General features: G+C 41.1%; 1 protein-coding gene across 2 annotated transcripts; it reads right to left on the bottom strand.

The window, feature by feature from the left end:
• Window positions 1-7,519: 7,519 nt before the first annotated feature.
• TRMU (tRNA mitochondrial 2-thiouridylase) lies at window positions 7,520-16,723 on the bottom strand. 2 transcript variants are annotated; one of them, XM_064656269.1, is made up of 11 exons: window positions 16,596-16,723; window positions 16,054-16,219; window positions 13,750-13,856; window positions 13,066-13,188; window positions 11,721-11,893; window positions 10,984-11,037; window positions 10,406-10,472; window positions 9,507-9,607; window positions 8,287-8,431; window positions 7,986-8,068; window positions 7,520-7,738 (listed from the first exon to the last, which is right to left on the bottom strand). In XM_064656269.1, exons 1-11 carry the CDS (start codon window positions 16,684-16,686, stop codon window positions 7,592-7,594), a joined length of 1,257 nt encoding a protein of 418 aa, XP_064512339.1. In that variant the 5' UTR covers window positions 16,687-16,723; the 3' UTR covers window positions 7,520-7,591. The 2 variants fall into 2 exon arrangements, with proteins under 2 accessions (XP_064512339.1, XP_064512340.1); XM_064656270.1 differs by lacking the exons at window positions 13,750-13,856; window positions 16,054-16,219; window positions 16,596-16,723 and having other exon boundaries at window positions 11,721-11,834; window positions 13,066-13,185.
• Window positions 16,724-17,067: the final 344 nt, after the last annotated feature.

Genomic DNA, 17,067 nt, shown 5'->3' on the forward strand with positions numbered 1-17,067 from the left:
GGAGAGGGAATCTCTGCATGGGAGAGGAAAACATGGGGCATCTTCCCTCCTCCCAAGGACATGGGTGAGCCCTTTTATGTTCTGACCAAATTTCATTGAAAACAAAACAGAACCGGATGCACAGAGGGATGAAACAGCTGGCTCCCATGAAGTCAATGCTACATACCTCTGAGTGTCTTTGTCTTTCCTACCCAGGGACTTCTTAAAGAAAAGGAAGAATTCACCATTTGTCTAGGAGTCCAGCTTGAAGGTTTTTGAGACAACCAGCCAGAACTGCTGGGTAAGATCTACCACCAATACTGCTTGCAGACTGCATCCACCTCACAGCAACCCCAGAGACACAAACCCAGGAGCCCTGCAGGAATACAAAGCACCAGAGGAATTTCTGTCATGAGCCCCCACAGCACTTCTGGAGAAATCCAGGACAGAGTAGTCAGGTCACTTTTAATGAATCTTCTTACTGGAAGTAGGTCTTCTGTTGCTTTTCCCCACAGGGACTGATGTGCTGTAATTACAAGACTGGTGTTTTCCTGGGAGCATCCTCAAAAGATGATGCTATTGAATGGGAATAGTGCCACTGAATTATCAAAGTCCAGAGTGTGGCAGCCCCTTGGAAAAACATTTCTCCAGGTAGGGTCTGTTTAAGAGGTATCTCTCCATGTATTTCATTGCTTCTAGGACCTTAAAACTTGCAGAGTGAGTTGGAAGTTCTTTTATATTGAAGAAATTACTCTATATGCTGGAAAACTACATAGACTAAGGAGACCATTAGCTTTTTGCATTCTCAAGTCTCTCTAGCTGATGCTATACCTTTAGTAATATGCAAGACATCTCAGAAAGGAAAAATATCCCAGAGATTCAGCAAACCAAACCCAAAAGTTAGTGTTCATCAAAACCCTCACACATTCCAATGAGTGTAAGAATCTGATGCTGGTTCTCCAAAGAAAAAATAATACATCTCCATTTTGCCTCCAGTCATTCAAGAGCCAGAGAATGTTTAAGAGTGACCAGGAAAGCTTAATGACCAGCACAGCCCCGTGCAGGAGAAGGAGGGCAGGCAGGACCTGAACTGTGTCAGTGTAAAAAGTGTGTGTTTTCCCTGCTGCTGGGGCTGTCACTTGCCTGACCAGTACCATGGTTGCTGCCCAGCCCAATGGGAGTTTGGCTCTTAAGAGGTGGTGCTCTTCAGCTGGCTCATCAGTGTGCTGAAATGAGTGTGGTTTTATCCCTGCAGTGAGCAAAACCACCGAGGGGCAATACTTTCAAGGTCATGACTCAGAAAAAGTCTAAAAAAACAGGAAAAAGTCACAGTTATGGATGTGTTAATTGCCCTTCCTATGGTCACCCTCTTCCAGCAATGTTGTCCACGGTTGGGAGAGATGAATGTGATGTCCTGGTGCCTCTTGGTGCTGAATCTGGAAATGGCACCTCACTTCCCTGCATCATCAGTGCGTGCCATGTTCCTGTGATTATTGCATTTATCATAGATAATTTCATTTTGTTCAATTCATTAAAGCATGTAAATACATATAAATGCAGAGGAAGTGTTTTTAAAATTCTATTCATAACCTATGCATGGTTGCCAGTATGTTCCTCATCAGTGGGACATTCTCTTTACCTAGTCAACATCGTCTCCCAACTGTGCATGCTACAACGATGCTCATAACACAACCATTTTCCAGTCCAGAAGGCCAGGAACTACTCCCTCACCCATTTTTCTCCTTTTCACGCATGGAATATGCAAGAATTTGCTTTGACATTTGCTTACCTGTTTGGTTTTGGGGGTGTTTTTGGCCTTGGTAGTAGTCAGGGCTATTGGCCTTTCTTTGCTTGAGAAATTAAACAATCAGGATTTGTTTAAAGAATCAGCATCTAAGGCATTCCAAGAAATATTCAGCTGCAACCTGACTTTCTCTGATCCGTGCTTATCCTCACTGGCAGATCAGTTGGCTCCAGCTCCTCAGCCCACACACAATGTTTTCACTGTAGCCTCACTCCACATGAGCTGTTCCCTTGAACAGTCTCTTGCCTTCAGAAACTTCTTCCTGGCTTCCAGCTCACCAGACCTCCAGAGGTGCTCTTTAGTATCAGGACCAGCAGGCAGGAGATGGAAGGGCTTCATCTTGCTAGAAAAAAAAAAAAAATCACTGAAAGAATAGTTAGGCATTGGAACAAGTTGCCTAGGGAGGTGGCAGAGTCGTCATCTCTGGAAGTGTTCAAGAGGCGTCTGGATGTGGCACTTGGGGATATGGTTTAGGGGAGATTATGGTGGTGCAGGGTTGACAGTTGGACTAGATGATCTTGAAGGTCTCTTCCAACCTTGATGATTCTGTGATTCTGTGATCTCTGGTGGCAGTTCCCACCGAGACTGGCTCACAGCTGTGGCAACACCTCAGCCTTTTCTTTTCTTTGGACAGTACCAGAAATGTGACTGATAAGAGAGTCACGTGCTTATGGAGAGCAGCCAGGAAACTCACTTTGCTGTGCACTCTCCGTATCATAAGCTCCATCTTCTGAAGGGGATCCAGCTGGCAGAAGGCATGGCTGCAAAGCAGACAGTGTTACATGCTCCCATGGCCTGACCCGAGGCTGTTTGGTGGCACTGAGATCCCCCTGAAGCTCATTCTACTGTCCCTGGCTGCAGAACCCGACATCCTTCCACGTAAAGAAGGGGGAGCAGAGACCCTTGCTGGACATTCCTGTGCTGAAGTCTCCAAGCCGAAAGGTTCTTTTGGAGAAAGAGAGATTTGAAAATTGTGGTTTGGGAACAAAGGTGGAAGGGGAAGTGGTATCCTAAACTCTGAAACAGCATGACCCTGATGTTCCACTCCAGGCAGCAAAAGCTGCACTGAGAATCTTCACTCGAGTCCCATTTCATTGCCTGCAGGGCCAAGTCTGCACAGGAGGCTGCATGCACTCATCTCCCAGCTTCTAGAGAGAGCTCAGTCTTGACCATAGGGATGAATTGTAATGTATATATACATATAAAGGGATGAATTGCAATATATATATACATATAAAAGTATGAATTTAAATGTTGCATCCAAAAAATTGTTACTTTTTTGCTTGTAAGTATGCTGAAAAGATAGTTCTATTCTAAAAAGGGGGGGGAGCTTTATAAAAACAACATCAGCTTTGTTCCCTGTGGTTTGCAGCTAAAGCACATGAACACTTGATTTTGAAGCGGGAGGATGAAAGATTCTCTAAAAGCCTAAAAGCCAATCTGAACATAGAGAGCCAATGCTTTTACTGCTGGACTGTAAATACTGTGCTGCCACAGTGTGAATGAGAACCTCCACCATGCCTGTGCAACATCTCAACGCTCCAAAGATCCTATTCAGGTGAAAATAGAACAGAACAGAGAACAGGCCTGCTCCCCTTGCATGGGCACGGCCCCGTCCTCCAGCTCTGTAGCACCAGCCGGGGCAGGAATACTGCCAAGAAGCAGCAAAGCTAGGAATGCAATTAAGTTTTACACAAGCACTTCTGGAATAAAACTGCACTTGGAGTGCAATTTCTCAGCCATTATACATTCAGCAACGCAGGTTTCAAACATATTCACAGGGCACAACAGAGATTTCAATTCAGTCCCAGCCTTAGCTCACACAAGTCATGGTTTTTCAGTTACATGATCCTAATCTTGTTATCATGTTCTCTGCTTTGGAAGGGAAAAATCCTTTTCTGAGTAGTCATTCATGTGAGTCTTTGAAACCAAATATTTCGAGACCTGAAGAGCTTAATGCTAACTTTAAAGTGAAATAACCTGCTTGCAATTTGTTGCCCAAAGTGGCAGAAAAATGACAAAAAAAATGAAAAGCCAGTGAATTTTAAAAAGCATGTTGATGCCAACCTTCTGTAATAAATTTAAAAAAAAAAATCACCTTCCAATCAGACTGCTCTTACCCAGTTCAAACCTAAGCTTGGCCAAAGTCCAGCCTTGGCAAAGGCTGTGTGAGTGATAGTGTCAGTGATGGTTCCTTGTAGGAAGCATGGCTGCCTGACCCCAGCACCAACCTCTGCTCTCACCTCACTCTTTTTACTTCCCTGTTTCCAAGTTGTTATAGCTGTGCCCGTGTGCATTTTCACAACCATTTTGGGTCAGGCCAGGGCAGGCTGCAAGCCCTGGGGCAAGCTGGAGCATGGGATTTGGGCACTGCTCTCAGCACTACTGCACACTGTTTTTGGGAAGACTGGTGTTACAGAAACAACACACTTGTTACTATCACAATCAGAAATGGTGATGGTGCTGCTCATCTTGAAGGTAACAGCCAGCTCCACCAGTAGAAATGTGCCTCTATAGGCTGCTCTGCCAGATGCCCCTGAGAAACTGTGTACCCATGCAGGACAGAATGAAATTCCCCTGACCAAAGACCCTATGTATGAGATCTCATGCAGGAGGTCAGTAGTTGAGACCCTTATCCAGGAGAAGCACATGGGATGGAAAGAGAAATTTACCAAGCCCTCTGAACAGTACAAGCTGTTTGGAAATGTTGGTTTAAACATGCAAGTGTTGTGTTGCTGGACGTGTGCAACCTGTTGTGAAACATCCCATGCAAGAAGCTATTTGCAATTTGAGTTTCACAAATGCCCACTAATTCCTAGCTCCCAGCAGTATGATGAGGTTCACTGGGAGCAACAGCAGCAATCAATTCATGATGTCAAAGGTCTTTCCTTATCACCACAGCAAGAGGCTGTGCTGCACAGAAGCTGAGAAGAAGCCTCCACCCTTCTCAGACAATGAGTCTGTACTAACCAAACAGTGCCTATACTCATCTCTACCTCAGATGAGGATTCTTCAGCAGAACCATGACATTCAGCTCTGATGATAAAAATCAAAGTCCCTGAGCCTTAAAAGTGAATGGAGACCATTGCTAGAGAGGTTTCCACTGAAGAGCAGCATGTTAATTTATGAATTTCCAGATTAGCCATCCTGGATTGCTACCGTATCCAATGTAAAGGATGTTTAAACAAAATGAGGGAAGCAGAGCATATGTAAAAAGTCTCTGTCCTGCAGGATTTGTAGCAGATGTTCATTGCATCCCATGCCAGCTATGCTACAAGAAGGACATGGCTACCCTTTCCTGCTCTGAGACACTGGCTCAGTGGCTCTCAGCAAACCTGGGATCTTGTTGCCAGAACTCCTAAATTCACCATAACAGTATTAAAAGCACTAAAAAATACTGCACCGACTGTGCCTGAGGCCAAGCAAGCGCCCTGAATCCACTGGGCTTGGGATGCACCAGACATTGTACCAGCAATTCAGCAGCAAAGCCGTCCCAGGGATAATATACCAGGAAATCTTGTCCTCAGAATGGGATTTATAAGAAAAGAGTCCATCCGATAGAGATAAAAAGAAAATAGAAAAAAAAAAGAAAGAGCTGAAGAATAGTGACGAAAGACTTTTTTGTCCTCAAACGTTATGGAAACACATTCAGGCTGCAGGGAACACATTCTCCTGCATAAAAGAACCATCCTTGGAGTGAGGTGCCTTCTCAGTGTCCTGAGAAGCAGTGTCCTGAGCAAGCAGCTCTTCACCCAGGCAGTACAGCAGAGCTCAAACCACTCAGCAGCTCCATCCATCACTGAAGCAATACTCAAGCCCAGAAAACCACAAGTAACTACTGAGCCTATAGGGCAGGATGAACATTTTCTTGAAAAAAATAGCAAATTTATCAAAATTACTGGGTGATTTTGTTGTTGTTCTTAAAGCATTTGTAAAGCCTATCCAAATCCAACAAGCAGGTTTTTTTGCCTAGAAAACATTTTCAGACCAGGTTCAGAGGACTGTTTAAGAGCAACTGAGTTTAACCCAAGGGTGATGGGAACCAGTTGTATGGATCTTAGTTCCTTCAACCTGCGCAGAGTTGGGTACCACAATGTCTCCAGGCTGACATGTTTCGGTGGGTTTGGGCACGCCCAGAAGCAGACAGTTTTAGGCAGCTCTGAGAACTAATCTTGCAGATTAATAAATCCAGGAGTCACAGGTGGCTATGTCCTTTTTCGTGTCCTCACAGTTGAACATATCTCTACCAAAGCAGATTGTGAGATGACATAGTAGTATAAACCACACTAGTATAACACAAAACATTTGTTAAGATTTTAATTGGGACATTTGCGGCAAAACTCAGGTGAGGACAACACAGAGCATTAACTCCTTAAGTAATTAATTCTACATTTTGCAATGTAACCACATAAAACCACATAAAAGTCATGACCAGGACCCATAACAACTAACCTAATACAAATCAGGAGTTCACATGAAGCATAAATTGTCCTTACTGTTAACCTACACATGGATGGACAGTAGATCTAAAGACAGAATTTAAATTTAATTGATTTTAGCACCAGTGAAAAAGGATGGTTTTCCCCTCTCAAGTAGATCTACTGTAATGCCAAGTAAGATTTTAACTGTCTAGGTTTTTTCCCTAGGGCTCCCTGAACTGTATTTAAGTTTGCCAGATCAGGAGGTAGACACTGAAAAGTCTTCTCTCCCTTTTACTTTTCTTAGCAGAGGAAACAAAAGGAATTCTTAGAAGACACCAAGACAAAAGAAAAGGATGTACGTGTAATCCAAGCCTTCAGATCTGCTGAAAAGATCTATTCATTCTACAGCTTTCCTACTGCCCAGAGTGGATGTAAATCTCAAAATTCTACACTCACCTGGAAAGTCCTGCTCCTGCAGAGCTGTACTTTGGAGACAGTTAGGAATTCATTTTTGTTGACTTGCTGTAATAAAGTTTTATTATAAGCTTAGGGTGTCCTCAATATGCACCCAATCCTTATAAACATAATTTGGTGGGGTATTCAGCTCTTCCTAATTTTGAGATACGGCAAGATCCAATTATTATCAGGTCTATATTAAGCCAGATACACAGCAAGGAAATTCCTACAAATTTGCATTTTTCTGAAGCACAACAATGCACTCTTTTCTCCAGGGGACAAACCAAACAGCCTCAGCCCTCAGCAGTTAGCAGTCAGTTGTGTGAAAACATTTAACATTCCAGACTGTTTTTAAGTCCCTAAGATTTGTAATTCTGATTTCTGTAAACGTGGGAAACCACTACTTAATACAGTTTAAGAATCCACAGCATTTTTTATAAAACTATATAAAATTAAAGATAAATATCTCTTGCTTGCAGTTAATTCAAAATGCTGAATTTGAACACCTTTCACTCCTTTTCCTCAGTACAAAGCACAAAGATACATTTAGTGTAAAACAACATACGTACTTTACTAGAGATAGGTACCTTTAAATAAGGGGGAAAAAAAGGCATTTCATTTCTGCATAAGAGATATTTATGATTTCAGACATGATTTTAATCTTAAAATTCTTGCATGTGTAGCTACTATTACAGTTAACAATTTAAGACATCCCTTGATATGTATTAACATAAATAGCACCACACAGTCAGCAAAATTGCACTGCACTGGCTTTAGTTTTAAACTCATTCAGTGCCAACAGTCAAGAGCTGGGACTCTACGGTCAACTGGCCTTAAGAACATAGAGATCAACAGGAGCCACATTTATTACAGTTTTTATTATTCTCAGGCAGCAAATTCTTCAAAGTCCTTCAATAAACAATGCCACGTGTTACGTTGCTGGTTCTATTTTGTCAACCTCTTCCTTCTTTGCATTTTCCCCTCGGTTTTTGCCCTGTTGCATGGTATACACAGATGGGCCCAACCTCAGGATCTTCCCACTGCCCAGGCACTCGTCACCCTTGTAGAACACGGCAAACTAGGAGACAAACACAGGGAGAGTCTTTCCAGCAGCTGCAAACAGCATGGTGACCAACTCAAGGCTCTGCAAGACCTGCTGGATAGTGAGCACATTCATTTATTCTGACTAAATCTTAAAAAAACCCCAAACCACACAAAATAGTATTAAATAATAATTACTCCAGCTAATAAAAAAGCTACTCTGTTTTATTAGCCAGATCAGCTAAAACACAAAAAAGGACAGAAAACTACTTCTAATAACTTACCTGTCCAGGCGTGATAGCTCTTGCTGGCTTCACTAGTGTTACCCACACACTCCCATCTTGGTTTAGAGTAAGGACACAAGGCACTAGGCAGAAAATGACCAAACACCTGACAGTTAATCCCTATGTTCACATTAAAAAACCTTCATAACTAGGCTAAACAGATCTAAGTCAAGACACCGTTTTATAAGACACTACAGAAAGACAAGCCAAAACATTTCAACAATTTCTGCAAAACTGCATTAACACACTACCAGAATTTAACAAATCAAGCAAAAGAAAAAATAAAACAAGGTTTGATTACCCAGTGCCATCTGGTGCCGAAACCTGAAATGACATTCCATCATCTTCTCTCTAACAAGCTCTGCTGGAGGTTCCTCTGCTATCCAGTGCACTCGGTTTGTCCGCAGGAGGTCTCTGTACAGAGCAGGGTGGTCTCTTGATGGTGCCTTAAAACACATTTATTTAATGCTGATGTTTTTGCCAGAGTGTATAACTTGTAAAGCATGAAATATAGAGGAAGCATCAAGCCATATCAAAATGAAGGCAAAATAAGTAAGAAAGCAAGCATTTATTATCACTTAAAGTAGGCTAAAGTAAGCCTGAATTATTTGTCAGTCTTTTGCATTTTAAAGTCATGTCACTTCTTGTATTCTTTTCCCTCCAACCATGTTTCTGCCTTCTTCAGGTTGTGTTCAGAAGTCTACTGTCCTCCTTTCTCCTATCTCAGCAAGATGCTACCTCCCTCTTCTCCAATTTTCCAAATGAACACATCCCCAACAACAGTGTTGCACACACGCAACCTTACTGTAGGGCATAACAAAATTTTCTTAGTGCTCCTGTCTGTTTCTTCTCAATTCTCATTTGTTTATAGTCTCCCACCACCACTGGCACATCAACAAGTAGCAGAACACCTTCACTATAATCACATCAGTATCAAATAAGAATAACAACTGCACGAACAGCAAGAAACACTAACAATGCTAGCAAGCTGCAGAACTCCAAGTCATCTCATATGATTAGCCATTAACACACCAATTATCTGCAGTATTATATATATTCTTATATATATTCTGCCTGAGTTTTCAAAATGGTAAAACTGTATTACTGGCTACTAATTCTTTTACTAGAAAAACAAAGCAGCAATACATAAACAAAGATATTACACCTTTTATAAACCCTATTATAACAACTTTTATAATTTTATAAAAGTTATTATCATACTAACTATGACAAAACCCTCATGCTTTAGAGTAGAAAATAAGAGCTCAGTAGACCAACTGATTCTTTTCAGTATTTGCCCTTTGTTTGGAAAAGTTCTATGACAAAATCTAAACCAATGTGCTACTCAAGAAAAGCCCCTTTGGATAAGATGTTTCATGTCGGCTGATGCTACACTAGTTGGTTCTTGTTTCCTCCAAGAGAAAAGCCAAGAATTCTGCCGAGCTTAGGATCACATTCCATACAGCAGCAGACACAAAATTCCTTGCATTAGTCATTTGCAACACCAGTGTTTTAACTCACCACATAGACATCTCTAGTGCTGACATCTTTGTCTACAACAAACCAAGCTTCCTGGAGGCCTGCCAGCCGAGCCCTCTGGCCTATTGTGTAGAGGAACCAACCTAAGGAAAGATGCAAATGGAAAGCTGCTAGCAACTTTTAATCTTTTACTTTCAGAAAAATAACACTAAAATCATTTTCCCCAAACTTTACCACTAAACAAAGAACAAACCAAGCTGTCTTAGAGAAGTGGGCCAATTATGAACTAAACTAACATCTACTTGAAAGTTTTCATCCGCACCTGAAGCACATGATTTCACACTAGTCCATTTCAACTATGGCATTCATAGGTTTTATAAAATAAAAACATTTATTTCAGCTTCAGTTTGTGGTTTTGCTACCATTCAGTCTTGCCAGTTTCCCTTACTTTTATGTACCAGTGCAACATCCTACTACCATAAATTACTTGGGAGAGGAGCTCGGTTATGGCAGCTCAAACTGAGGACAGCAAAGGAAGGACACACAGGAGAAAAGGAAAGTTAAGCTGCCCATGTTTGGTGATGTCCTGATGAGCATCACTGAGGTTCATGGTGCATTTTTTCTGCAAAGTTTAGGTACTAAAGAACCTGGAAGCACAGTCATTTTGAAAGAATTAAGTGAACAATGGTCTCTTGGTATTAAAATAACAATCAGTATCAACAGAGCAACTCTAATAATTATCATTTATTTTCTTGCAACATGGAATAATCAATCAATAATCAGTTGTAGTTTAAAGCTCTATATAGTGTAAAGCAAGTTTCCACAATTTAACAAAAACTTGGGGAAAACCTGCAGACTTCTCTGGAATTTCACAAAATTGGTGCCTCTAAATATAAGCAGTATTGTTCCATTTACCTAAAAGCAAGCTATTAGCCAATTACCTTTGTGTGTTCCCATCACCTTCTTATCTTCAATGGAAACAAAGTTACCTGGTTGAGGTTCCAAATACTACCAAAGAGGAAGAGATAAGTCACAAGATGACCCAAGAAAACCTCACAGTATATTTTAGATTCCATCACTACATTCTCTTGAAGCTTAAAAATAGTTTTTCAAGAAACAAACTCTGCCCAAGCAACTTTTCCTTGATGCTGCTCTAGAGAGAAAAGTAGGAAGAGCAATCCTTTTAAGAAATAATTTTAGGCTTCACTTTGCCATTCTCACACATGCCAGGGGACAACAGGATTCAGCCATTTGCCCCACTCACATCCCAACCATTTGTCAGAGCCTGGCACACAAAGAAGTGCATGTTCACTCCTTTTGCTACAGAAAGTGAGTGACTGACTGCTGGTGGAGAGGCATGATACTTCCTACAAGCTGTTGGTGTGAGCTTCTGCCTAGGCCTGGCACTTCAAAGGGAGATGGGACATCACTACGCATGGGCCACAAACTGCTGCGGATTTTTTATATAAACTGAACACCAGAACAAAACAAAGATTGTCACAGATTTAGTGCTGCTCACCTCAAGAAGGAAATTTTCAAAGTTTCTTTCACCAATGAAACAGACTCCCATACTCTGAAAAGGAAACATGGAATTGAATCCATAAAAGCAGAGAAAAACATCTGAAGTAATATCTACTAATAATAGCTTGAAAAAAACTTTCAAAAACAAATAGGTTTTCCTTTTCCTTTCAGTTACTGCCTACATTCTTCAAATACCCATTTACAGAGGATGAATATAAACATGAAAAGCAATCAAGACAGCATCAGCAATACAACTACTGCCTCCACTACATTTTTTAAGATCAACTCATGAGGTGTTATTTCTCAGAGAAACATAACTTTTTTTTGTTAAAAGTAACTGTGGAAAAACAGGATGATCCAATTTCTAAAGACATACCAAAAAACAATTATAGTGAGGAAGCCATTAAAAGATATGAAGAGTAAAGACCAAAGGCTTCTCCACTGCTGTGACAGAGGATGCTTTCCTTCAGGCTCACAGCATCCTACACATTCACCTTCACCTTAGTTCTTCTGAGGTACAATAGCAGACAAAATATCTGCAAGCTAAAATACACAACTAACCACAAACTCATAAAAGTACTTTTAAGGAAGTAGACAGCAAAGAAAAATGTTTCCCAACCTATTCTATTATGGTGCTCAGAAGCAGACAAGTTGTCACAGATCAAAGATCAAAAAGTTCAGGAAAGCCTGATTTAGAGAGAAATACAAAACAAAAGAGTTTAAGTGTTACCATGCCTCTTTTTTCTTTAGCACATGATGAAGGTCATGTTCTGCTGCTATCTTCTTTACAAAACTTTTTGTTAAATCCCCTAAAGGGAAAATGGTTTTCCTCAAAGCATCCTGTGAGATCTGACTTAGAAAGAAGGTCTGGTCCTTAAAGAGGTCAGCCCCTTGAAGGAGTTTCACAGCTGCAAAGTGAAACACATAAAGCATCTCAACATAACTACCATTAATAGCTCAACTTCCTCTAGTATTTTGACAAACAACATTTTAGGTTTATTATTTTCAAATATATGTTAAAGACAGTATTTTACTAGTTTTTCAAAATCTAACTGAAAATGTTTGGGTATTTTCTCACCACTAAAAAGATCTAGAAATATTCAGATTTTGTACTGCGCAGAATCTTACAAAGTCTTACACTGTCTCATCTATTGTAAGAGTGCATATGTCACTGGAAAGGACATCAACAACACAAAAAAATGAAAACAATTTTCACATTTTATGTGAAAGGCAGAATGAAGATTAAAATACCTTAGAGTATACTGTTCCTCAAAAACACACTGTTTTGCCCTGAAATCTCCCTGATATAAATCAATGATTTGAACAATCAGTGGAGTTATTCCCAACGCTGAGAGTTTGACTTTTTTCTTTAAAACAGGTGCAATCTTCTGATTGCCCTGATCAAACAAAATTAGAGTTTTTCAGTCACGTTCTGTCCACTCCCTTTAAAAACAAACAGCTCTGCTGTTGTACAAACACTACTTATGTGTTTCTTGATTCAAATGAACACAAACCACAGGCCAATAGTTCAGTCACAACTAGTAATACAAAATCTCAGTAAAAAGCCAAAGAAGACTGTTTAGAATATCACAAAACACTACAACTGTGAATCATAGTCTGTCACATGTATAGTTGGTTCACATGTATAGTTGTATATGTTGGTTCTGCTGGGGTCATTTCAACTTTCCAGAAATAAAATTAAAACAAAGAAAAAAATAAACTTCTTTAAGCCCAGAACAAACAAATCGAAGTGGGGAACCTGTAACGCAAAAACATCACCATGGCAGCTTTGCATAGTGATAGTTTGCAAGTTTCTTTCCCTTTGGGTATGGCATGCTTCTCACTATAGATCAGACATTCATCTAGCTCTTAAAACAGAAAATGTAATACTTGACAAGTCAGGGTCATTTTCAGTTATGCAAATATGCTCTTTTGCACAACCAACCTTCTACAAAGGCTGGGGTTTAACTGGTTATCATTTTGTGTAAGGTAACAAACATCCTTGATTCTGTGACATCAAATATAGTTTAAATTTCTTCTTTGTATCTAGGACAAAACATGAAACGAAGACACCACTTACTATTTCTAACTTCAAAACGGTTTCTGAAAAGCCTCTGTGGTCTTTTAACATGTTTCTGTTGAAACACTTCCTCATCCTCCAAGGAGGTCCTAGCATAATGCCCAGTAGCAATTGCATCTGCTCCTATCAAGGAAAACACAAGCCAAACAAAATACAAAGGCATGTACTTGAAATTCACAGTTCAAAACAGGATTGCAAACATCCAGTAAGAAAGGCAGAAAGCAATGAAAGAAGAAAACCTATAGAGGAGTCTTATATTGACAATAGTCGTACTCCTGCTATTTAAATAATGTAAACTATTCACCAGCATGCCAGTACTTGTGCTTCTGTGCTTTAAGGACCACCTAAGAATGTAAAACTTAATGGTCAGGTCAATGCACGTCCCTGAATTAAATCTGTTCCTACACATGAGCAACCTAATCCAGTGGAAGATGTCCCTGCCTAGAGCACGGGGACTGGACTAGATGACCTTTAAAGGTCCCTTCCAACCTGAACCATGCATGATTCTATTTGTAAAATCAAACCTAAACCAAATTACTTTGCAATTATTGAAATACTGCCGCAGAGATATGTGAGTTAGGCATGCACACAAACTCATGTTTTTCCCCACTTTTTAAAGAGTTTGTATCCTGTAAGCATTTCCAGGGCACACACTCTGTACTGACATATTTCAAAATTCCTTACCAAGGTTATCCATAGCATAATGCAGAAAGTAGTTGAATTTGATGTGCTTGTTACACACAATATCAGGATTAGGTGTCCTTCCCAATTCATACTCTTTTAAGAGGTCACTGTAAAATAAAGATTCAAAGTCTATCAACATCATTAACATGCATAATACTATCTGAGACTGGGCGATCTGTTTAAACATGAGAAGCTGAGTTCCCATCATACTAAGCATTTTATGTCAGAAATAAAATACCTGTTAGATTTTAACCTGCAAAAAAACAATGCTTGGAAGATTTTCTCCAAAGTGCGCTGAGAACAGGGTCAAATGATCATTTATAATCTTGTAACCTTGCTTTATTAAATTAATACTCCCTCAGGGCAGACATGGCTGCCCACTGTGCATATCCTACTCATCTCTTATGAAATATTTACTTTTAGAATTAAATGACCATATTTCATTCTTCAAAGGGCAATGTGGTGCAGTACACACCAGGAGTTACTGTGTCACAGTGGAACAGACAGTAACTTCATCTGCAATAATGTCATCACAACCAATTAGTCATGGGCCTTAATTTTACATACTTTTTCCTGACCTTTTTCTTTCCTTCTAGAAATTCAAAGTTTCTCAAACTTATGTTGTAGTTTTACACTGTTGCATAATTAAAGTACTTAGCAATACTTGCTTGAAAACATTGAAATAATAACTAATGCAATTAAACCAGCATACAGCAATGCCCTGAGATACCAAAAGGCCTAATCATTGCATTATTTTGCTTGTCCTCAGTAGCCAGTGAAGTCAAGAGGAAATGAGGGCACAGAATGGATTTAAAAGAAAAACAGCAATCCTAGTATTTGGTTTTACTTTTCACCACCTGGAACAGAATCAATTGCTTCTTCCTTACCATGTTATACATTACATCAATAAATAGGAAATAAAGTAATGTGTCCTTTATTTTGTCTAACTCCTTATTCAGAAGTTCTGAATTCAACAACTCATACTAATAATTAAATCACCTGGGTCTACCCAGAGCTGCCTCCCTCTTGTTGGCTCAGCACCACACTCTTATGGTACACTGGAAGTTTTATATAGGGCTCAACATAAAGCTAGGGTCACATTATTTCAGCGCTTCTAGTAAAGCATAGAACTAGAGAAAGGGCAATGAAGGATGCCTACTGGATCTCTCTCTGATGTAAAGACCTGAAAAAGGCTTTGCACAAACCATGGAAAAGACAAGACCTGGAATAGTTCTCGTGATAAAAGCTGTTTTATGATGATTAACCCTTTAAAAAGAGATCCAGAGGAGTAAGTTTAAGGTCATTGATGACACTAAAGAAAAAAGGATTCTGAAACAAAGAAAGACATTTGTAACAGAATGTTTGGAAACACTGTACTAATAAATGGCAAGAAGCAAAAGCAAAGCTGAACTTCTGTGGACTTTGGTTCATTTATGGACACCCCACACACCTCAAGAAGCTTGATAACACTTTTCATTCTCTCACACCGAAAGGGAAAAATTGAGTGAACTTTCTCAGAACAAGGCTGTCCTGCTATTTTCTTCAGACTGCCCAAAGGTTTGGTGCTCAGCTTGATGTCATTTCAACATGCAGTAGAAGTAGCAGGTTATTCCTCAGTAATAACAGTACTACTTAAAGGGGAACGATGAAGATCAGGGAACAACTTCTATGTACTTATGTTCAGTGCATAAAGATCAATTATGCTGTTATACTAATGTGTCCCTTCTTATCCTTTCCCCCACGAAAAACTCTCAGCCTTTCCAATGCAGAACTTCCCTTAAAGTGCAACAAATTCACAGAAAATCTGAGCACTCCCTTTAGAGTCTAAACAATTTCAAATTTGTCATAGTTTAAAGAAGAAAGGTTAGCTCATGATCGTTTTGTGGTAAACTGGATTCAGTACATATTATGTAAAATGCACTGCCTAAGTTACGCACACAGACAATAATAAATAATAGCACCCTATTAAATGGGTTTTTTTCAGGTTGCAATAAGGTTGGGCCAGTACATAGGTAGCTGAAGACATGAGCTGCAACAAACCAATTGCTACACACGCACAACTAGGGAGAAATCCTCTACTGATTTTAAAAATAACATACTAAAACTAGGATATAAATTCTGACCTAAGTACAAATCAGAGAGAAATAATTCCTCCAATATTTAACAGGCTTCAGGACTTCCTCTTAGCACTGACAATACTGCAATGCATTGCCATTGCCCATTATCTGTCCATTCTTGCTTTTCGCCATAACACAGTACCACACTAAAATACTGAAATACCATCTACTGTAAATGTGTTTCTACCTGAATACTTCATTCCAGTATTCCTTCACGTAGGAAACCTGGTGAAATGGAATATCGAGCTTCTGGCAAACCCGGTAAGCATCCTCGCAATCTCTGTCAATGGTGCAAGCTCCCTGTTCATCCAGGGGGTCCCAGTTCTTCATAAACACGCCTGTCACCTGGTAGCCTATGAAACGAAGGTAAGAATCACTTAAAAAGTTAAATTCTTACAGCCTGGACCCAAAACCTGTGTTTCCCAAGACTTTCTTGACTAACTGCTTCCTTCAGAAGACGCGATTAGCCCGTGCTAAGCAAACATCCCACTAAGCTTTACAGTATAGTTATTGTATGGCTGTGTTCTTTCCTGTAGCTAACAGCTAACTTAAAACCAAGCTCTTCTGGCAGTCTAACAGGATGATATGTCGTATCAGCACCCGGCTCCCCGCGGTGCCCTGCCCGAGACGAGGACCGGCCCAGAGGGGACGGGGAGGGGAAGGGAGGCCCCCACAGCGCGGCGGGAGCGAGCCGGAGCCGGGGCTCTCCCACCCCCGGACGCCCCGCACCTCGGCGGCGCAGCAGCAGCGCGGCCACGGCGCTGTCCACGCCGCCGGACACGGCGCAGGCCACGCGTCGCCCCGCGGCCGCCGCCAGCATCTCCCCCGCCGCCGCCGCCGCTTCCGCCCGCCCGGGCCCGCCCCGACCCCGCCGCGCGGGGAACGCGCCTGCGCGCTGGGCGGGGCGGGCACTGGCACCGCCGTGCTCTCGGCGGCGGCGCGAGCGCGGGCGTTTGGTGCCCGCAGGGCGAGGGAAGAACGTACCCGGCCCAGTGCCGGGGGTTTTCCCGTCCGCTCCTTCACTCAGTGCAAAAAGCCGAAGAGTTCTCTGGCCCACAACCCGCCCCGCATCAGGCCAACCAGAACCCTCACACACACGCTCCCACTGCCCCTGAGCCCCAGGACCCAGCACACTGAATTGGATAAAGGAAGGCCCAGAAGAAAACATCTCTCTTTGACTGCTCGATGTCCATTATCACTG

This window comes from Pseudopipra pipra, chromosome 5 (assembly GCF_036250125.1).
Source record: "Pseudopipra pipra isolate bDixPip1 chromosome 5, bDixPip1.hap1, whole genome shotgun sequence".
NCBI classification, from domain to species: Eukaryota; Metazoa; Chordata; class Aves; order Passeriformes; family Pipridae; genus Pseudopipra; species Pseudopipra pipra.